Below are 22400 nucleotides of genomic sequence, written 5' to 3'. Positions count from 1 at the left end.
GGACACTGTGCTTCAGAGGGAGCTACCAGGATCAGAGGCTGTAACTTTACAAGGCAAAACAAAGTAAATCGTGGATGTCTGCAGATTTCTCTGGCTGTCCTGTAGTTTTCAAGAAAGCTCTGGGGCATTTTGATCCTTCAGCAGAGGGCTCTCTGGCTGTGTGCAGCCTCAATGTTGGCACAGAGCTCCCTTGGCTGCTGCAGGCAACTCTCTGAGGCGACAAGGGGGAAGAAGGGATATGCGGTGTCCTGGGTGCTTGATGGCCCCTGTCCAGGAGCTGGAGGGAACTTTGCTTATAGAGTTGTTATGAACAAGATGGTTTTTTCCTGAGTGTTCCTCTGCAGTCTTGCCCCATTTCCTTTCCTTGACTTTTCATCAGGAGGGATTTGGGCAGTGATTAAGAAATGCATTTTGCTTCCTTGCTGGCAAGAGCCAAACCAACTACTGGGCCAGAAATGCTTTTTAAAAACATCACTCTTAAATCATTCTTTTGATCAGAGACTTACTCAGAGAACTTTCTTCCTTTTACAAACTAAAACGGTAAAGAGTTCAAGTGTTCTAGAAGTTCATATAAAGGATAAGGCTAGAGGTGTTTGAAAGCTATTGGAATTTTCTGACCAGCAGGCAGCCTGTATTTTGAGGCCAAATGACCCTTTGTCCAATTGAAATATTTTTAAACATGTCTTGTCAAGGTCTGGATAACAATAGTTGGTGTCTTTGCTGAGGGAGTCATTGTCTCCTCTTGCTAAGTTAGGGACAGGACAGCAGCAGACAAGTACGACTCCACCCTCTGGTTTCTTTTTTTGCAGGGGACCTGATGGGGTGCAGCTCGAGAATGCTAACAGCAGTGTTGCCACTGTCACTAGGCTGCAAGTGGGGACATATGTGTTCACCTTGACTGTCAAAGATGAGAGGAACCTGCAAAGCCAGAGCTCTGTGAATGTCATTGTCAAAGAAGGTACCTCTCCGCCTCCAGTTTGTGTAGCAGCCTCTTTGGGTCAGATAGCTGAAGAATTTGTCCTGTCATGTTTGGGTGCAGAAATTGATTAGAGACAGCAAGAGGTGGGGAAGAGGGTTGGAGTGACGGCACCTGTTGTTTTCTTTTCTAAAACAGCCTTTAATTGGACTGTAAGGTGAATTTTAACTTCCCTCCCTCCTCCTGCTTATATCTTCCCTTCCCTCCCCTCCCCTTATTTTCTTTTCAGTCCTCCCTCCTTCCCTCCTTACTTTCTTTCTCAGTTGAATAGGGAAAGAATTAAGGGTTCTATTCTTTGCATTTTTATTTTACCCCTGCATTGCTGAGACCTGGGCCGTGACTCCTGTTAGCTACAGTGACACCTACTGTCAGGCCTGAGAATGACGGCTGCACTGCAGCTCACTATGCTTGCCCTGAGCCTTTGAACTGAGGCCTGCCAGAGGCCTTGCTCTAGTTTACAGGCACGGTGGCCAGTGAGGGCTGTGGGAGAGGGCCCTAAGTTGATAGCAGGAAAAACCATCAGATATGCAGACCTCCAGACACAAGATATCAAGTTGAGTAAATACTGCATAGACATCTGAATATACAAAGCTTCACGTGGGGCTCCACATAAAGAGGTAGCTCTTGGTTTTCTCTTGTGAAGTTCCAAGGAAGGGGTCCAAAAAGATATTCTGAGAATAACATTTTAAGATATTTTGAAGGAGAATTTGCAAGATCAACTAGGTGAAACCTATACTCCAAGGTTTTAAGCCAGTTTGGGCCGTTATTTCTGATCATGACATACCTCCAAAGCAGAGAAATGGATTCCATTTGGAAAGGCTGCTGGGAGAATATGGGAGGAAAGCACATTCGTCCCCTCTGTTGTACAGTGTTAGGAGAACATTTCTCTAGGTAGGACTGGAACCTCAGGACTGAAGCGCTGGTAGCTTTCATCTACACTGTTGGTTGGTGGCAGGGACAGGCACTTAAAAAGGTTCTCCAGTTAAGACACTCTTGATGTTTTAATGTCCCCATAAGCATCATGAAGAAACATTTCTTCTTTTCCAGAATGTCACATTATTTCAATGATTTCTCTTTGATTAGAAATAAACAAACCACCTATAGCCAAGATAACTGGAAATGTGGTGATTACCTTACCCACGAGCACAGCAGAGCTGGATGGCTCTAAGTCTTCAGATGACAAGGGAATAGTCAGCTACCTCTGGACTCGAGATGAGGGGAGCCCAGCAGCAGGGGTAAGTGCGCTAGGAGCTGGAGAGCTACACAGGAGTGGGGAGGAGGAGCCACGCATTCTAGTATATGCTTTAATCAAGTGCCCCCTTATATCAAACCCAGATTGTTCTCTGAAATCCAGGGAGGTTAAGTGACTTGTTTAGGGTCATTCTGTAAGCTAGTATAGCACAGAAAGGGTTTCCCTCTCCTGATCCTAGCAGTTGTAGGCCGCAATGCTGTTCCAGATCAGGAACTGCCCAAGGTTGATACAGTTCAGCCCTGAAGGGCCTAGTTATGGGGAAAGCAGCAACTGACTCCGGGAAAGGAATGGCATTTTGTTCTGTAACATAGCCATGTTGTTCAACCCTACAGGAGGTGTTAAATCATTCTGACCATCACCCTATCCTTTTTCTTTCAAACCTGGTCGAGGGGACCTACACGTTTCACCTGAAAGTGACCGATGCAAAGGGTGAGAGTGACACAGACCGGACCACTGTGGAGGTGAAACCTGGTAAGTTCATTTAGTGATGAGGCTGAGTAGAATTACTGAATTAGGCAATCAAGACCTCTATCCTGAGACCCCCTTCCCCCATCATGGACAGAGCCAGATGGCATGTCCGGCTTTTAAAATAATCTAGAAACCCCAAGCTGAAGAATCCATAGAGACCGTCTGTTCCAACAGTACCTCCCACCCATGCAGAAATACAGACCTCCCCCTGTTCATCTCAGATGGAGAAACAAACTCAGAGAGGGCAGGACTTGCTCAGTGTCACACAGCAGTTGTGTCAGAGCCAGGCCTTTGTGCTCCTAGTCCAGCACTTTCTCCTCTCCTCGTGACTGATGAGAGAGGGCTCAGGGTGCTTGGGAATCTGAGCATGGGAATAGCTTGAGTCATGATGTCTCATCAGCATCCAGATGCAGAAAACAAGTTATTTTTATAAGTTGAGCCTCAGGCCTTATGTGACAATCCAGGGAAGGTAAAGTAATAGTGCTCTTTACATTTTTTAGCTTTGCAGAAATAAAAATGTTCTTCTTAAATAGAACCTTGTTTTTGTTTTGCTTTGAGGTTAATTTGGTGATAGGGAGGCACTGAGTGTGGAGGTGGGATAGAGCTTTATAAATTCCTGAGCTTCTGATGAAATGATGTTAACTTTAAACCTCCTCTTTATTATCTAGGCCAACCTCATATATGGATGTTTTAGACAGGAAGGGATCTTGGGAGGTCTTCCAGTCCTTGTCCTGCCTTTAGGAAGGACAGTAGCTGAGACACTGAAATCTCTTCTGTGTTTAAAGTCAGATCACAGATAGTCTACTAATTATGCAAATTATACATCAGAACAGACAAGTGGTGCATTCAAGTATGTAAATAAGGCATTCCAAATAATCAGTTTGAAATTCCAAATGTAGAACATCTTTAGGACATATTCAAAAGTAAAACATGATAGCCTCACCGTTTTAGAGTTATACAAAGATAGTGCAGCTGTGATGTGGCTCTAAGGAAATCCTTGTGTCTTGGCTGACTGGATTTTCTTTTGTTAACTGTATTTAAACCTTGAGGGACAGATGCATTCCCATTATTGAGGAGATTGTTGAGATGGACACTTTTCCTCCCATTGTTGTGCAAAAAATACAGCGAGGCACTGAAAATCAGATGTGAGTCAGGAGAGATTGCTTGATACCCCCACTTGGCCTGGATTGCTCAGCACCGCCAGTTGCACAGAGGCTTTTAAAACAAATGTTTAAGTGTTTCTCTCTTCCCCACTTCCATCATTACTCTCTACCCCTCACTGCATCACTGCTTCAGTCTTGTCCCCAGCACATGTGTGGGAATTCTCAGGATGGTATAGAGACCAGGAGTGCTTTAGAAGCTTTCTAAGCCAGCCCCAGATTGCCCGATCAGGAATTCACTATTGTCCCTTTCCATTTGAAGGACATCTGAATGCTCTCACTCCTTTCTCTCCTGTGCCAAAGCAAATGCACAGTGGCAGATCTGTGTTTACTCTCCTACTTCTAAAGACATGACTGATCCACATGCTTTCCAGATCCCAGGAAAAACAACCTGGTGGAGATCATCTTGGATATCAACGTCAGTCAGCTAACTGAGAGGCTGAAGGGGATGTTCATCCGCCAGATTGGGGTCCTCCTGGGGGTGCTGGATTCCGACATCATTGTGCAAAAGATTCAGCCGTACACGGAGCAGAGGTAGCTGGGCAATGAATGGGGGGAGCAAAGCAAAGACCAGGGGCCCCCAGACTTCTTGAATGAGCTGAGAAATAGTGTGGCTAGATAGAGAAGGGTGGGCTTTCTGACCAGAAACACTCATGATGCCTTTTCTTCAATAGACTTCTGTCTTCTAGTGCAGATGACATGTGCGGTACTAGATACTTCAGCAGGGCTCCAGGGTGTAGGAGGTCCACTATTTTGACAACCAGAGTCTAGTAGAGGAGATTAGTAAATATGGAACATTAGTACAGGGTGAGTTTGATACAAGTGGCACTGTGGAACACTGTGGCAAGGACAATGAATTATTCTAGGAGAGTTGGGGCAGGGGTAATCCAAAGATTTTTCTAGAAGGAGGAAAGCTTCAACCTGGGCAACATAACAAGACCCCACTTCTACAGAAGATTTAAAAATTAGCCAGGTGGAGTGTGGTGAGCCTGTAGTCCAAGCTATTTGGGAAGCTGAGGCAGAAGAATTACTTGAGCCCAGGAGTTTGAGGCTGCAGTGAGCTCTGGTCACACCACTGTATACCAGTCTGGTAGACAGGGTGAGACTGTCTCAAGAAAAAAAAAAAAGGGAAAAGGAAACCAGTATTGATCAGGTGTGGGAGGATGGGGAGGAGATTCAGAACAGGGGAACAGCGTTGAGCAATGGCCCTATGGTATGAAAGTGTACAGTTTCTTCCAGAAGAAGTCACTTGGTTCAAGCTTAGTGGCCCCAGGATGTGGTAGAAGACAAGACTGGCAGTGGAGACTGAGAACAGTTATATGCAAGCTGAGGATTTTAGTTTTAATAGTTTGGGTAGGCAGATCCAAGTTGGTTTGTTTTATGTGTGTGAAGTTTTTGTTTTGTTTTTAAAAGCAAGGAAATTCCATAATTTGATTTTTTTTTTTTAAAGAAAGATCAGTAGTGTGGAAGCTAGACTAAAACAGGGAGAGACCAAAGGCTGGGAGACCAATCAGGAAGCTTCTGGACTAGTCCAGTAAAAAGGTAATAAAACCTGAATTAAGGTAGTGGAAGAAGAGGAGAAGAAATTAAAAGAAATTCAGTGGTAATTCAACAGGACTTGGCCCTTTAGGAATAAAGGTGAGTGAGATATCAAATGTGAGGCTTTTGGTTTGGATGTCTGGATAGATGGTTCAGGTCAGATTGGGAAGCAGGTGGAACCAGTTTGGATGATTGAATTTGGGGTGTCTTATGGGCTGCATCAGGAGATGTTCCATCAGCTAGCCACAAGTAAAGGCTGGAACTTGTGGAAGGAAGAGCCCGAGATAGGAGTTACTGCATACAGGCAGGAGCCAAAGCCACGAGAAGGGGTGAGTCTCACTAGGAGAGATCTAAGATGGATGAGGACACAACTCTGAAGGGCATCATTATTTAAGGAGGAGGCGGAGAAAGAAGAGGTAGCAAAAGAAACTAAGAAACAGCAATTAGGTGGGAGGAAAACCGAATGAAAGTGGTCTGCTGGAAGTTAAGGGGTGATCTGGCAGAAGGGGTGCTTCGAAAGGATTCAGATGCTACAGGGATGGAGGTGTGGTGAGAACACAAAATAGGCCTATGGGTTTGTGATTAGTAGATCAGCACTATAGTGAGAGCATTTTACATGGATGTTGGGGGCAGAGGACAGATTTCATGGTTTGAGGATACAGAGATGGTCAGTATAACACCTTTTTGAGGAAGTGGGTGCTGAAAATAATATGGGAGGTAGGATTGAAAGAATATCTTAAAAAAATTTTTTTTCATTGTGGTCCTTGTGGAACATGAACATCTTTTTAAAATAGGAAATTTGTGAGCATTTGTGTAGACTGAGAGGAAAAGGAGATAGTGGAGATAGGGGATGGGTAATAAATGGAGGCAGATCTGGGGGACCAGCCGAGTTGGAAACATGAGGTGAGAGCAGTGGTTCCCAACTTCAGCCACACAGTAGAATCTTGTGGAGGCTGTCTGAACATAACCCTGCCCAAGCCTTAGCCCCAGAGATGATAGTTCAGATGATGTTGTGGAGTGGGGCCTGGGTACCTAGAATGCAAAAGCTCCCCAGGTGAGTTTAATCTACAGTCAGGGCTCACTAGGTCAGAGATAGCACGATTAGGGATGAGTATACTCAGCAGCCTGGGAGTAGGAACAGGGCACATGGCTGCTTGATTGATCCAAGTTGGCGGGAATTGGCTGGCAAGCAGTGGAAAGATGTTAGCAAGAGTGCTGGTAAGAGCACTGTTGACAGGGTTGCTCAGATTCACCAGCACTGCATATAGGGCATGAACAAGAGAGAAGCTTCTGGGTTTCCCTGAGCTTCTGGCTTGGACTGGACTGACTGAGTTAAGGAATTCAGGAAGAACATGTGATTGGAAGAAAATAGTATTTTACAGTGGGAAAGAATATGGCCCTCGTCTGAGCCCTGCCCCACTGGTGTTAGCTCTGTGACAGTGGGAAAGGTACTTCACCTCTCTGAACCTGTTTTACTATCTGTGAAAATACTAGTACCTATTTATAGGATTGTTACGAGGATTAAATAAGTTAATGTTTGTATAGTCCCTAACACATAGTGTTCAATTAATGGTTAGGAGTTGATTTTGAGACTTGTTGGATTTGAGGCATCTGTTGAAGCTCTGGGGTAGATATTCACACAAGTATTTGCAGATATAGACTGGTCACTCAGGAGAGATGTGGCGAAAAGAGATAAAGATCTGAGGGTTATTGATATATAGACCGAAATTGAAACTGAAAGCATGAATTAGTTAACTGGGAGAAGATAATGGGCAATGAACCACACATCCTTTATGGCAAAGGTTTTTTTGTTTGTTGTTTGTTTCCGGAATTGATAATGCCCCATTGTTAATCCCACTGTGCAGCAAGCTTTTAGAAAGTCTGTGGCAGTACTTCTCAGACTTTTATGTCATGCATGCCTAGAAAATGATACCATTTATAGGGCATCTTGGGATAAACAGAGAAGGCTGCTTGTACTGGAAGCAGCTGGTCCAGGGCGTCAAGGATGCCCAGGTCCCACCCAGCCACACTGCATGCTGAGGGGATCAATATCTTGGTCACACCTGTAAACCAGTGTGACCCACTGATTTAGAAGGTTCTAATTGTAAAACTCACATGGAACTCAAGAGGCAGGCTACTAAAAATTAAGGCTAAAGCATAGAACAGCCTTGGTACTACTCAGATGTGAGTTCACATGTGGCCTATCTTAGAAATTGACAGTCAGCAAACAGATTCTGGGCATGGAGTAGTATAATTTCATAGATGTCATCATAATTGTTTTGGCTATGTTGTGACCTATGGATAAGCTTTGATGCTGTTCAACAATTTACATTAACAAAGCATTGTGGTTTGTCTTTCAAGTCAACCAGTCACAAACCCAGCAGTCTTAGCTGGAAAAAGGCAGACAGCAGGGGTGTAGCTATACCAAATCCCCATTTGTCTCATCCTCCAGTTAGATGGAGGATATGGGTCTTCTTGCTGGAGGAATGGATTCTTTTGTTAGCTGGGGCAGCTTAGGGCATTTTAAAAAGAACAGACTTTGTAGTCAGACATAACAGGATTGGGATCTGGCTCTGCCATAATCAACTGTGTGACCTTGGGCAAGTTACTTAACCCCTCTTACAGAGCCCCAGTGTTGTTCTCTGTAAAATGGAGATGACCCTGATAACACCTTTCTCACTGACTTGTAGTGACAGAATGCATGTAATACTTAGCACAGTGTCTGTCGCAAACAGAAGGTACTTAGTGAATGGTAGCTGTTGCTGCAGGTGTGGATCGCTTCAGCTCATTAGTACTGTTGCATGTCTCTGCAGCACCAAAATGGTATTTTTTGTTCAAAACGAGCCTCCCCACCAGATCTTCAAAGGCCATGAGGTGGCAGCGATGCTCAAGAGTGAGCTGCGGAAGCAAAAGGCAGACTTTTTGATATTCAGAGCCCTGGAAATCAACACTGTCAGTGAGTAATTCTGGGAAGTTGGGAGCAAGAGCCTACCCAGTGCCTGCAGCTCACCTGTTGGTCCTTTCTGTCCTTGGCCTTCATCTCCTTTTCTCTGGGAAGATGGAGATAATCGTTTTCTTACACTACCATTATCATGAAAGAGTCCTGATTCATCATTGGGGATTCGTAACTTGGGGCCCATGGACCCCTGAGATCGCGTTCAGAAGGCTGTGAGCTTGAGTGGGGAAAAATTACATCTTTGTTTTCACTAACCTCTGACTGAAACCCACTGTTTCCTTTAATGATAAATGTAGGCAAAATAAACTACAGTAGTATCAATAGAACCTGTGGCTTTGAGGCAACAGAAATCACAAATAATTTCCTATCACGTTACGTGATGTCATTTTTACTTATCACTACTTTGAAATTATGATAGTTTTTAAACCCTCTTCTAGCTCTTGTTATTTAATGCTTATTTATTTGTTTATTTTGAGACAGAGTCTTGCTCTGTCACCCAGGCTGCAGTGCAGTGGTGCAATCTCAGCTCACTGCAACCTCCGCCTCCTAGGTTCAAGTGATTTCCTGCCTCAGCCTCCCAAATAGCTGGGATTATAGGCATGTACCACCATGCCCAGCTAATTTTTATAGAGACGGGGTTTCACCATATTGCCCAGGTTGGTCTCGAACTCCTGACTTCAAGTGATCTGCCCGCCTAAGCCTCCCAAAGTGCTGGGATTATAGGCATGAGCTACCATGCCCCACCTGTCTTCTTAAATATTTCAAAAACATGTTTAATATAATTATTGCTTTCCTTTGAATACTATATGTATTTTATTTTTGCAATTCTGAGAAGGGGATGTGTGGGACATAAAAGATTAAGAATTGCTGATATTGACAAACAAGTGAAAACAGACTGAAGTGTCTTTGTAGTGGCCCTCCTGACTGTTCTAGTTTTGTCCAGTCGAGATGAGAAAGGCAGGCACTATGCCCAAGGTGGGTCTCGAGGACATTTTACCACACAGCATTAATCTGGGGTGCTTTGGTGCTCTCATGGGCTCTAGGTGCTGCTTGTCACCCCTGGCTGACTCTTGTTGACTTTCTTCCCTTTGCTGCCACTCTCAGCGTGTCAGCTGAACTGTTCTGACCATGGCCACTGTGACTCATTCACCAAACGCTGTATCTGTGACCCTTTTTGGATGGAGAATTTCATCAAGGTGCAGCTGAGGGATGGAGACAGCAACTGTGGTGAGTTTTCTATGTGGCACAGTGCCAGCCTGTTTGGCACTGAATGTGGTTCTTTGCTGAGTGGGTGGGTGTTGGTGTTTCTGAAGCAGATGAGCAGGCAAGGATAAGAACTTTGTGTATTTTCTGTTTGCAGAGGACTTTTACTTCCTTCCTCCACACTTGCTCAAGGTTAGAGGAAAGCCCTGAAGCAGTCGTGTAAGAAGAACCAGGCTTAACTCAGATCAAATGCCAGTTACAGCCTAAATCCCACTAGCTGAAAAGCCCTGTCTTTTGGAGCGCCTCCATGCGGTAGCCTAATGGAAGCCCTCGCTTCCCTCTTATGCCTTTTCAGCCTGCACCACTGCTGCAGGGTCTCGGGCTTGCGTGGAGCAGGGACTGGAAAGCAGGGACATTTCAAAAGGTTTAAAGCTTCCGCTGCCCTTAACGCCAAGGTTTCACCTTCCTGGGGGACCCTGGGGCATTCTTGTCTCCAGAGTGAAGCCACACCTGCCCAAGCTGGGGGCAGCCCAGACCTCCCTCCCAGCTTCTCCCTCCACAGCCCTCACCATTTTGATTTTCTTGGCAGAGTGGAGCGTGTTATATGTTATCATTGCTACCTTTGTCATTGTTGTTGCCTTGGGAATCCTGTCTTGGACTGTGATCTGTTGTTGTAAGAGGTAAGATGGATTTTCCTTTGAAATTCATTCGGGCTTCTTGTCATACATTCGTTCCTCAGAGAGGTATTTGGCACCTTCCACGTGGAAGGACTGGGCTGGGTCCTCAGTCAGCGTTAGAGAGTTCTGACCCACCTAAGGCATGCATGGGCAGCTTTCCTCACCCTGAGACTCTTCTGAGGGCAGAGGCACACTCCTTCAGTGAGTGGCAGCCACTGCAGTGATTTGGAACCTGGGAAACATGGCTGGGCAGGAGCAGGGCAAGGTGGGGAGATGAGTGTGACGGCCAGGGGTACAGACCTGGATCACATCTGTAAGGTGTATTTTCTTTAATGCACCACAGCGTAGCCTCACCAGCATAGCCCGCACGTTTTAAATTCTGCCTTCCTTTCTAGTTGGGATTCATGAGTGTGCATGTTTCCACACAGGTATGCACTTAGGCTAGCCAGGCTCAAGCGTCCTGTGTTTTTTCATTTGAGTCTTCCTATTGAGTCTTCTAAGATGGAATGGTTACATTTATGTTTTCATTATTAATAATATTATTTCTGTGTATACTGTGTGCCATAATATTTTTATAGGTAATACTGTTTTTAATACACACAACCTTTTCCCATTTTACAGATAATAAAACTTAGGCTCAGGAAAGGTACATCACTGTCTGAGGACCAGTTAATAGTGACAGAGCTGAGAAGCAACTTGCAGTATAACCTCTTCTAAAACTTAGAACTAAAGGAATTTAAAAAAATTCCCACCAGTCTAAGACAACCACCATTACCAATTTTGTTAGTGTAATGCCTCTCTCCTCCCACACCCTTCAAGCAGAGGATTTTGTTTTCTTTATGTTTTTAACCAATCTGTCCTTCATTGCCCCTGTGGGATGGTGAGTCTGTGCCAAGGTGGGCATAGCTCCCTTGCCCTTCTCCAGAATCAATGAGGAACATTTGAGGAACAAATCACAGTTGCCACCTTTCCTGGCTGAGAAGTGAGGAGAGGACACCCCTCCCAGTAGGTGCCCCACCAAGACAGGGCCCCGCATGCACATCTGACTCTCATCCTCATCCTCCCAGAGAACCTCTTTCCTGAGCAGGGGTGGGGGTTGTGTTTTCTAGGCAAAAAGGAAAATCCAAGAGGAAAAGCAAGTACAAGATCCTGGATGCCACGGATCAGGAAAGCCTGGAGCTGAAGCCAACCTCCCGAACAGGTAGAGGCCCTGGGCACCGGAGCTGCTAGGTCTGTGCCCTCTCCTGTGGAAGGCCGCTGTCACTAGCCCCTCCTGAGTGTATCACTAACAGTTCACTGTGCTTGCAAAGCATTTTGTTCCCTTTTGCCTGATGAAGACTGAGGGTCAGATTTGCCCTGAGCTGCACGGGGCAGAATGCCTCCAGGACCTACTTCGCCTGCTACTTCCGCTTGGCGCGGGAGCTGGGCCTCTTGTTTTCCTTCGGCTGGGCATTCTCCTCGTGTTTCCCACCTGGAGTTCTGCTTTCCCAACTGCCCCAGGTAGTCAGGGTCAGGGACCTTGGACTTGTCTCTTACTGCTGACCAGTCTGTCCTTTATGGGCGGAGATGAGACCCAGGCCCGTGTCTGCCAGCTGACCACCTTTCAGCCAGCCTTGTTCTCCTGTCTTCCTATCTTTATTATTTGACAAGTCCACAGCTTCTGTCAGTGTCTTGGGGTAGATAGGAGGGCGTTTTCCCTGCACAAACACTAAGATGACTTTGAGTGATGGCACTGGGAGATTAGGGCAGGTAGTGAGCCTGCCTTCCTTGGCTGGGCTGGGTCACCTGGTGAGGGTTTCGCTCATCACGGATGCCATGGGACAGGTATCATTGGTTTATGAGAGCTAGACTCTCTATAAAGCGATTCCTAAACACTCTGCAAATAGAACTATTTTTATGTAAAGCATTTCTTAAACACCTTTCATGCATAAAGCTTTGGGTTAGGGAGAGGCTGTGGGGGTATAGACAGTCATCAGACACAGGCTGTGCCCTCAGTCTAGTGAGGGAGAAGAGACACACAGCAGCAGAAGAGAACAGGCTCACAGCAGTCTGGATGCTGTACCAAGCAGCTCGATCCACCAACACTGTCAAGGTGGAGATTGGAGGTGGTGGGGCTTGAAATGAGCCCAGGAAACTAGAGCAGTGAGGGTAGGCAGAGTATTTCACCCAGGAATATTGAGAATGAGGGCCTGGAGGTGAAATGTGCAAAACCCACCCCTCACGCCGCAGCCAAGGTTTTTTATCATGTTACTCTGATCATGTTTTTCACCCCTTGACATTCTTCAGTGACTTACTATTTCTAGCACAAAAAGCTAGAACTTTTGATCTGGTAGATGTGGCCTTTGTGAACTTACATCACTTTGTTTTTCTAGAATCTTTTTGCTGATCTCCCTCTTTTCTAAATGAGTTCTGCTGGTTCATCCAGTAATCTCTTTCTTTTTTTAAAATGTGGAGACAAGGTCTTGCTCTGTCACCCAGGCTGGAGTGCAGTGGTATAGTCGTAGCTCACGGCAACCTCCAACTCCTGGGCTCAGGTGGTCCTCCTGCTTCAGCCTCCCAAAGCAGCTAGGACTACAGGCATGCACTGCCATACCCAGCCCTAGAAAGCTTTCTTATCCCTCCCTTAACCTCCTCAAGTTGTGCTCACCTTTCTCCCACATCCCTAGGTCAGCATTTCTCTTGCTGCCTCATGATGAGTTATATTTGCCTGTCTCCCCACCCATCAGTGAAATCCCTGAGGGCAGGGGCTGTGTCTCATTCATCTGTTGATATGGAGCAGGACCACTGTGTGCCAGGCCTTGTGCCAGACACTGCTTATATTGTGGTGAATCAAACGGACAGACTCCATTCTTGTGTAGCTTATGTCAGACAGACATTAAGCAAACTCACAAATATATAAAATATGCTCATAAAAGTCCTTTATGAAGAAAAACACCTAAGCTGAGACCTGGATAAGTGGGAGCTAGCCAGATAAAGCTGCAGGAAGTAGCATTCCAGGCAAAGGAATAAAACTGGTGCAGACCCAGCTGCTGGAAGGAGCAGAGAGCATTTGAGGAGGTAGAAGAAGGTGACATGCTGGACAGGTTCACCCTCCCACGGAGTAAGGGGTGAGTGACCCAAGGCTCAATGGATGAGCAGGGGCCCTGCTGAGGGCTCCTCTTGAGCACAATGGGGAGCCAGATAGCTTTTTAAGGGGGTGAATGGTGGGATTTGGTTTACATTTATTATTATTTGAGAGAGAGTCTCACTCTTATCACCCAGGCAGGAGTGCAGTGGTGCGATCAAGGCCCACTGCATTCTTGGCCTCCAGGGCTCAGGTGATCCTTCCACCTCAGCTTCCCAAGTAGCTGGGACTACAGGGTGCGCCACTATCCCCAGCTTTTTTTTGTATTTTTGGTAGAGACAGGATTTCGTCATGTTGCCTAGGCTGTTCTTGAACTCCTGGGCTTATGTAATTTGCCTGCCTTGGCCTCCCAGAGTGCTGGGATTACAGGTGTGAGCCATGGCACCCGTCTTGATTTCTATTTTAAAAGACAACGGTGAGCTGGGCGTGGTGGTGGGCGCCTATAATCCCAGCCACTGGGGAGGCTGAGGCAGGAGAATTGCTAGAACCTGGGGGTGTGGAGGTTTCAGTGAGCCGAGATCACTCCAACCTGGGCAATAAAGTGAGACTCTGTCTTAAAAAAAAAAAAAGAAAAAGAAAACGGTGGCTGACAGATGCAGGGGTTGGAGAGGGAAAGGCTGGCTGAAAGGAAGTTAGAATGTCCTAGGGGTTGAGAGGCAGATAGATTCTAGATACGTTTTTGAGGAAGACTTGATGAGGTTAGCGGTCTGTTGGCCGAGGGGTGTGGGAGAAGGGAGAAAGGAAGGATGGCTCGTAGCTTCTGCACTGAGCCTCTGTGGGTCGGGTGGTGGTGGTATCCCTGAGATGGGAGAGACTGGAGAAGAAATGTTGGAGGAGATCAAGTGTTTGGTTCAAGATGGTTATGAGTGGAGTTGAGGAAATGAGAATGAAAGATTGACAAATCCCAAATTGTGAAAGTTTCACTGTCAGCCTGCAGAGTTAAACATTTATCCTGGTGATGCTGGGAAGCAAAGTTTTGAATGTGCTGGTTTAGGAAAATCAGTCTGGTGACGGCATATAATAATTGAAGGGGAGTGGCTACAAGTGGGGAGACCAGCAAGGAGATTTTTGGTCCAAGGAGGAGCTGACAGTGGTTCACACAGCATGATGTCAGTGGATTATAGCTAGCCCTGGCAATGTCAGGGCTGACTTCCAACCTGAGAGATGGAGAATGATAGTGCTGTTGATAGAATCAGAACCTCTGATGCAGTGACTGGGTAAGAGAAGATGAATTAAATGGAACTCAGCAGAAGAGTCAGACCTGGAACTGTAGAAATAGGAATCTCCCACCTGCTGGTGAGGATCAGCACCACAAAGGGTCACATCCCTTATGGGACAAAAGAAGAGGCCTAGGGTTGAGGAGTCCAAGAAGGACCGTCGAGGAGGGAGGAGAGGATTCATTAGGGGACAGCCATCGGTGTTTGCTGCTGCAGAGGCCAAAGAATCAGAATCGATGATAGCACCAGAGGAGCTCCTGGCCCATCAGAGAACTGCAGTAGAGTGGGTGACAGTGGAAGTGAAAGCGCGGGCGATTTAGGAAGTGAAGTGAGGAGATGAAGGCCCTGAATATTTAAAAATCCTTTTAGAGGCTGAGCAGTGAAAGCTAGAGAAGCAGGATGGCAGGCAGAGGGCAAGGGCCTCCTCTTCCTCGGAGAGGGGCTCATGGGCAGATCTGGGGGTGGTGATGTCGAAGGCAGGTAGAGGGGTGGTGCGTTGGAGAGGTGCTTCCTGACTGTGGGTGGTGATATCGAAGGCAGGTAGAGGCGTGGCACGTTGGAGAGGTGCTTCCTGACTGAGGAGGAAGGAGGGAGAAGGGGAGAGAGGAGAGAAAAGGAGCCATGGAGTTCATATGCCTCTTCTGAGGCAGGAGGGGAGAAACAAGGGGTAATGGCCCGGAGAAGGGCTGTGCTGCAGAGACGAGATTCGATGGGAGCCTGAGCTCAGCACAACGGACATCTTAGGGAGAGGGGAGAGCCACAGGGTGTTCCAGTGGCATCTAGGTGACCAGAACCAACAATGTGCGACCAGGTGAGGGCAGCAGGGCTGGTCTCTTGTGGGCAGTGTCTACCGAAGGGAGCTGGGAGAGCCCGCTCAGGTTCGGTGTGGGTCTGAGCAGGCCAGAAGCACTGGTTCTTGTTCTGAGCTCAGTGGGTTAGCAGGTCCAGCCTAGAGTCGAGTCACTAGGACGACGAGGAGAATGGGATTCAAGACCATATGGTGTCAGGTATGGAACTGAAGAAGTTTAACTGGAAGAAGGGTAAATTGAGTGGGCCTGTGGCGGGGAAAGAGGATGTGTGTGTGCGGGAGCCTGGACGGACAGTTTGCCGGGAGAGAGTTTAGGCTGAGGATGAGCAGTAACTGAGGAAGGAGAGCAGTCCCACCTGGGTAAGTGTAGGGCTGCCCTCTCAGGAGGCCCCCTTTACATTCAGCAGCTATGGCTTTGTTTTGTTTTGTTTTTGTTTTTTGTTAGTCTATTAATTTTTTTTCTAAAACTTTCTATTGAAGTATATTAGGTTGAACCTAGGCTCCTGTCCTCACTGCTATAGCCAGAGGGGCTTTGGGAAGGAGGCAGCTGTGAACGGGTGGGTATTTCAAGGGGCGAGGCAGGGCCTTTGGAGGACCTGGGCCCTTCCCTGGGCCCTTTCCACTGTCCCTACCACACTGGAGATGCCCTGTCAGTGTTCTTCTGTGGCCCTGCTGCTCTGCTGCCCGAAAACTCGGTAGGAGAGGTGGCTGTGCAGTCAAGACCCAGAACTGTAACCCTGACACCGACGTGGGGGAGGAAGCTCCCTGCCCGAGCCCCAGAGCATGTGGCACAGGCACCGCTGCACATGGGCAAGGTCCTCAGGCGCATGTGGTCCTGAAAGACAGGCACATCAGGGTCTGGATGCGCTCAGCCTGGAGAGCTCGAGGCACTCCCAGCCTTAAGTCAGGTGTGGCCAGGAAGGGCTGAATGGCTGGGAATCCTCTCAGGACACTTTCAGTATGTGAGGGAGATCTGGATCCTTCTCACCGGAGTAGGGAGAATGGTTATTGGATGATGAGATTGTGGTGCTGCCTGGGTCAAACACACCTCACCTGACTGGTTACATTTTTTAGAAAGGGGGGAGGTTAGCTCCTGGGCGTGGGCATTCCCAGGACCCAGAACACTGCTGAGGGGGTGCCACCTGTTGGCAGCTCCCACTTCTAGTCCTGCTGTCTCAGCCTGCTGTTTACTTTCTCTGGAGTTTTTGCACCAGCCAGAGGGCAGTCATCTTGCTGTTGGAGCTCTTCTTATCCGACCACATTTCATGTCTGTGGCGTCTCTACATCTGTAGGGGTAAGTAGTGAAGGGACTACCATGGCTTGCAGAATCGCAGGTGTCTTCTTCGACCCCAGGTGCTTCCTACAGTTCTTGCTTCTTGTGTTCTGGTGAGTTGGCTGCTTAGGACTGCTTCTGAGAGTCCCCAGCAGGAGACCTCTCCAAGCATGCACCTGCTCTGCCACCCTAGCATCAGTGAAGCCAGAGCAAACAGGAGCCCACAGAGCAAATGTCTCCATGGACTGCAACTGCACTCCTGCTGTGCCAGGACTCAGCCGCCCTGCTGAGCTAGGATGCAGCTAAAAGCTCATTCTCCAGAGCCTGACTTCTTTGTGCTTTCTTGCCTACCATGTCACTCCATCCATAGAGGGAGATGATAAAATATTCCAAATTTGAAAGGTAAAGAAAAGAGAGTATCACTAGGTGTCCTGAACCAAAGCTCATGGATACTGGAGATGAAGAACCAGCAGGGGACCCCAGGTGTGCTCTCATCCATACTCTGTGACACCCCTTAGTGGACTGTTCCAGCCAGTTGGGCCTGGGAGAAGGACTAGGGAAGCTTCCTTCCATCTGCACCTCCCAGCCTGGAGAGGAGCCTGTGACTTGCCCTGTTCCTTGGCTCCTCAGGCTGGGGTAAGGTGTGGGGGTGGCTCCAGCCTGGAGGCCAGTCTTCTGACGCTGGGTTCCTTGTTTTCCCTGTAGGCATCAAACAGAAAGGCCTGGTGCTAAGTAGCAGCCTGATGCACTCCGAGTCAGAGCTGGACAGCGACGACGCCATCTTCACGTGGCCAGACCGAGAGAAGGGCAAACTCCTGCATGGTCAGAATGGCTCTGTACCCAACGGACAGACCCCTCTGAAGGCCAGGAGCCCACGGGAGGAGATCCTGTAGCCAACCTGGTCTGTCTCCTCAGGGCAGGGCCCAGCACACAGCCTGACCAGTCCTCCTACCTCCTGAGTCTGCGGGCAGCTGCTGTCCCAGCCTCTGCTGGTCATTTCGCCCTGACAGCCCCAACCAGAACCCCTGGAACTTGAATCCAGAGACGTCCTCCAGGAACCCCTGAACGAAGCTGTGAATGAAGAGGTTTCCTCTTTAAACCTGTCTGGTGGGCCCCCAGATATCCTCACCTCAGGGCCTTTTTTTGCGAACTCCTCCCCTCCGCCGCGGGCAGACCCAGCCAGCTCCTGGCCTCTGCAGCAACCTGGTGGGCAGGGTCACTGTGCCCGGAGTGCTGCAGGGCGGGGCCTGCTGTGCTGCCTGCACACCTGAGTGCAAAAGCAAGCACTGTGGGCATGGTGTTTCCTTTTCTGGGGTAGAGTATGCCCTTTCGCTGGGCAAAGAGGAAGTGGCACCCCTCCCCTCACCACAGATGCTGAGATAGTAGCATAGAAATGATATCTGGCCCCCCTTAACACTGGAGCCCCACTCCCTTCTCCCATCTGGCCCAAGATTAGGGGAGGAATGACTGTGTCAGGGATGGCGGGTGGCCTCTCTTGCTGCCAGGGCCCTTGTCAGAGCAGCCAGGCTGGACAGACAGCCTCCCCCTCCATCTGACCGGCACCTGCTACTTTGGGGCTCAGGCCACCACTCCCTGTCCCCAGAGGAGACAGCCCCAGATGGACTGGAATGTTGTGGCATGACAGCGCATGTGTGCGACGGCCCCACCGTGCTCCCCTCTCTGTCCCACCATCTGTGTGTTTTCTGTGTCCCTTGCATGTGTGCGTGTTAGAGTGAGCGCGTATGCATCAACTCATTGGGCTCTTGGCTGCTCAAAAGGCAACTTTGACTTGGAAAGACTTTCAGCTCCTTGGAACCAAGACTTCCTGAGTCCCTCTGGCCCTCGCCCTGTTCCACCATGGTTATCTGGGTTTTGGGGAATGGAAACTTTGGGGGAGCAACTTTTTAAAGAAACACTTACAATTTCTACTACTGCACTACTGTCCGTTGTGGGATGATTAAACATGGTATTTAATTGTGCACTCTGTCTGCCGGCTGTGCTGCTTCACGCTACATCTCGGACCTATGCACAGCTCCCACCCCCTGGGCAGCCCTGTGAGGTCATGGCTCTGGCAAGGAAGTTTTGGGCCTGGCATCAGCACATGCGAGCAGTGGTGCTGGGCCCTGCCTGCCGCGGGCGGTGCGAGCGCACCACCCCGGTATCCCTGCTGGCTTTAAGGGAGGAGGGTTGATGTCCCTTCTTCCCTTATCTTTTGTTAACACAAAAATGATCATGTCCACCTGTGAGCAAGCGGGCGGGACACAGAATGTCCCAAAGTCCAGGCTGTGGGTTTAGAAATGTTGACCACTCATCTTCCCTTTGGGGTTCCCAAATAGTAGAGGTTGGCCACATGCCTCCCAGTGGGTTGACTGTACCTAGTTCAGAGCGCGCTTTGCTGGGCATGTGGCTTGGGAGGGCTGGTGCACAGCCTAGCACTCCAAGGCAGGGAGGAGGGAAGGACCACTGAGCTCATGCTCCCTCCAAGGCCCTGGGCACAAAACCCTGCTGCAGGAGGGCAGCAGTGGCTGTTTTTACAGATCGAGAGCCGAGGCATAGTGAGATGAAGTAACAATCTACACAGATGCTGACAGAGGAGAACTCAGGGCCGGCAGAGCCTGCTCGCTCTGCAGCAGTGTCTCCAACCTCAGCACGAGAGGCTTCTTCAAACAGGTTGCTGGGTTTCTAATTCAGTAGGTCTGGGGAAGGGGGAGGACATAAGAATTTGCCTTTCTAACAGGTTCCCAGGAGATGATGATGTGCTGGTCCTGGGCCTCCCTTTAGAACATTTGGCCTAGAAGCGCATAGTCAATGCCACATGAATAGGAGCCAGCACATGTCCCATCCTGAGTGAGGGTGAAAGAAGTAAGTTCAGAAAAGGGAGGGCTTGAATCTGCCAAGGTGTGTCTTCCAAGCTAAGGGCACAGGGTTTGCTCAGCTGATGGGTGGAGGTGGGGGGCAGTGTTGCAGCCCAAACACAGCCACAGCAGACAGGCTCTGTGGAGCGGAGGGCACTCCAGAGAGTGGCCAGATGAAAAACAGTTGGCCTGCACACAGTGGAAGCCATTGGCAGCTTGGGCAACAGAACAATGGCGCTGGGTACAGACCAGACTGCACAGAACAGCTGGGTGGGAGGCGATAAGGCCTTGGTGAGGTTGGTGCATTAGGAATAGCTTCAAAGGATTCGGGAAGGAATCACAGGACCCGACCACTTACTGGCTTTGTAGTAAAAAAGGGAGGCTTCCCTTTTCCTCTGGGCTTCTTTTCTCCATCTTGTTTATCTCAGCTACAACCCACTGAAGGATATATATATATATATATATATATATTTTTTTTTTTTTTTAGCTGGAGTTTTGCTCTTAAATGGGGAGCTGAATCCTGGAAACACTAGCAATCATTATTTTTTCTTTTTTTTTTTTTTTTGAGACAAAGAATCTTGTTCTGTTGCCCGGGCTGGAGTGCAGTGGCATGATCTCGGCTCACTGCAAGCTCCGCCTCCTGGATTCAAGCAGTTCTCCTACCTCAGCCTCCCCAGTAGCTGGGATTACAAGCATGCACCAACGCGCCCGGCTAATTTTTGCATTTTTAGTAGAGATGGGGTTTCACCGTGTTGGCCAGGCTGGTCTTGAACTCCTGGCCTCAGGTGATCCACCTGCCTCGGCCTTCCAAAGTGCTGGGATTACAGGCCAATCATGATTTTTCTTGGCATTTATTAGTTGGTTAAAGCATTAAAAGAGAGTGCCGTCCTGTTGGAGCAGTTGAAGCTTTTCCCCAGGTAATGCCCTGTCTTCAAGTGGATCCTAGGAGCCTAGAATCCTTTCCCTCTGAAACCTGGGGCTCTATATGGGGTTGTCGACGACTTCTGTGCTTTCAGACACTGTGCAGAACTCAGCCTTTTGTCCCCAACCCGCTTGCAAGTTCATGAGGCTAGACGCCTAACTTCTGTTTTGTCACATTCTTACCTCTAACACAGCACAGATATTACAACATCTGAAGTGAGCTACATGATCTGGGAGTAGTCAGTGCCTCAGAAGTTTTTCATTCTGATTCTGTTACGTAGAAACAAAACACACGAGTTTCAATAGCCTCAGATGAAAACAGTTCCTGTCTTGCTACCCATAATCTGTATGTCCCATCAGTGATTAAGGGACAGCAGTAGAGAAACCACAGAAACCATAAACATGGCTGTTTTCAGGAGCGACCAGTGCACACCATTTTATCCCTACCTTATCTCAAGAAATTCCAAGCTCTCTCTCTCTTAAAAGCACTCTCTTTAAACGTGGTACTCTTTGGAAATACTAAATACCATACTTTTATTTGGGAAAGCAGTATAAACTTCAGCCTTTCAAAACCACCAATGTCAACTTACCCATCATCCTATCCCTAGTCTCCACCCCAGGAACTGGGATGCCCTTTAAAGTGTGCCCATGATGAACACAGAGTCTGGCAAACCTACACAAGCATGTGGAGGGCTCCAGGAGCACAGGAGGGGCGCACTCTGACCAGCCCAGGGATGTGACAGAGGTGGTTTCTCAAAGGAAAACGCCAGTTAAGGCGGGGAGGGAGATGGCAGATCTGGTCGCTGCTAGCTTCTCCCACACGAATCCTCCAGTGGAAGCTGGCCTAGGAAATTCCCAGGGAGTACTACTTGGGGAGAGAATAAAGAGATGGAATGAAAATACTGAACTGTAACATACAAGATGGGGATGGGGTGATGACTGTAACCTAGTCTTTCCACAGGACGATGGTAGAAATACTCATTTTAGAAAGTCTGGCATTCATCTTACAAATATTGAGAAAGCCACTGAAAATTCAGAACTAGAATGTAGAACATCTAAACCAGACATGGAAAGAAAAAAATTGAAGGATTTCAATCAACCAGTCAGCAGGAAGGGAGGGAAAAAATCAGCATTAAAAATGTGACCACTTCATAGGCGTTAGTTTTCAGATTGGATGTTAACGACAAAACCACTACCAGCAAACAGAACTTAACAGATTGGGTTTAATTGTAAATCTCTATTTACAGGACGGACATCTAAAACATCACGTAGAAAGACTGAAAATAAAAAGACAACAAAAGAGACACTGGGACTTTGGCTCTATTAAGACAATGAACTACGTTAAGCTCCAGGTTCCCTTCCCCAAAGATCAACCCTAGAAAAACACCAATTGAGGCACCACTACCACAAACCAAACCAAACTGGAAACTCCCCACAAATCCTGTAAGAACCCCCAAAGATGCAGGTTATCGTAAAGTGGGAGGGGAGGTAGGGCATCAGGAAGATGTCTGCTCTTGCTGGACATGGGACCACCAGTCAAGTCACTGATGTCAGTGGGACACTATCAGGGCAGCCCAAAGCTCTGCTGAGGAGAAAGAGGGGTGGGCTGGGCAGCTGCTCTTAGCGTTGAAATTCCAAGCCCTTGTTCCCTCCAAAGCCTCAGAGCTGGCAGAGGATGACTAGGAATTGTGCCTCCTCGCTTCCTAAAGGTCTGAAGGTAAATCTTTAAACACTGCTGGTGGAGTGGTCAGCAGCAACTGTGAGGTGCCTGGAGGTCATGAACGTCCCTTAAACTCACTGGGAGGGACAGGGTAGAGCCTGGCTTCGGCCTTTCACCAACAAATACTACAGCGAAGCTGGTGCTGTGAAGGAACATGAGCTCACAGGCTAAAATAACCAGATGCCACCTGAGGAGCCCAAGTCCCTGCCCCCAAAGACAGCAAGCTGAACTACAATTCAAAATAAACAGGG

The 22400-nt window shown here is 48.1% G+C and overlaps 1 protein-coding gene across 16 annotated transcripts in view; it reads left to right on the top strand.

The window, feature by feature from the left end:
- The window catches only part of KIAA0319L (KIAA0319 like), a 133297-nt gene extending 114663 nt beyond the window's left edge, over nucleotides 1–18634 (top strand). For 10 of the 16 annotated variants that reach the window (XM_030912606.1, XM_030912603.1, XM_030912604.1 and 7 more), the window contains 9 exons: nucleotides 810–958; nucleotides 2060–2211; nucleotides 2561–2699; nucleotides 4231–4390; nucleotides 8209–8351; nucleotides 9456–9578; nucleotides 10144–10234; nucleotides 11341–11432; nucleotides 17359–18634. In XM_030912606.1, coding sequence (XP_030768466.1) covers nucleotides 810–958; nucleotides 2060–2211; nucleotides 2561–2699; nucleotides 4231–4390; nucleotides 8209–8351; nucleotides 9456–9578; nucleotides 10144–10234; nucleotides 11341–11432; nucleotides 17359–17546 — 1237 coding nt within the window. In that variant the 3' untranslated portion in view covers nucleotides 17547–18634. Of the gene's footprint in view, nucleotides 1–809; nucleotides 959–2059; nucleotides 2212–2560; nucleotides 2700–4230; nucleotides 4391–5306; nucleotides 5495–8208; nucleotides 8352–9455; nucleotides 9579–9711; nucleotides 9867–10143; nucleotides 10235–11340; nucleotides 11433–16532 lie in introns of those variants that run through there. The other 6 variants (XR_004051953.1, XR_004051954.1, XM_030912608.1 and 3 more) reach the window with 6 other exon arrangements.
- The last annotated feature ends 3766 nt before the right edge of the window (nucleotides 18635–22400 follow it).

The sequence above is a fragment of the Rhinopithecus roxellana genome, chromosome 12 (genome assembly GCF_007565055.1).
Source record: "Rhinopithecus roxellana isolate Shanxi Qingling chromosome 12, ASM756505v1, whole genome shotgun sequence".
NCBI classification, from domain to species: domain Eukaryota; kingdom Metazoa; phylum Chordata; class Mammalia; order Primates; family Cercopithecidae; genus Rhinopithecus; species Rhinopithecus roxellana.
Note: the sequence above shows the minus strand (reverse complement) of the source record. Positions and strands in the feature narration are given on the sequence as shown.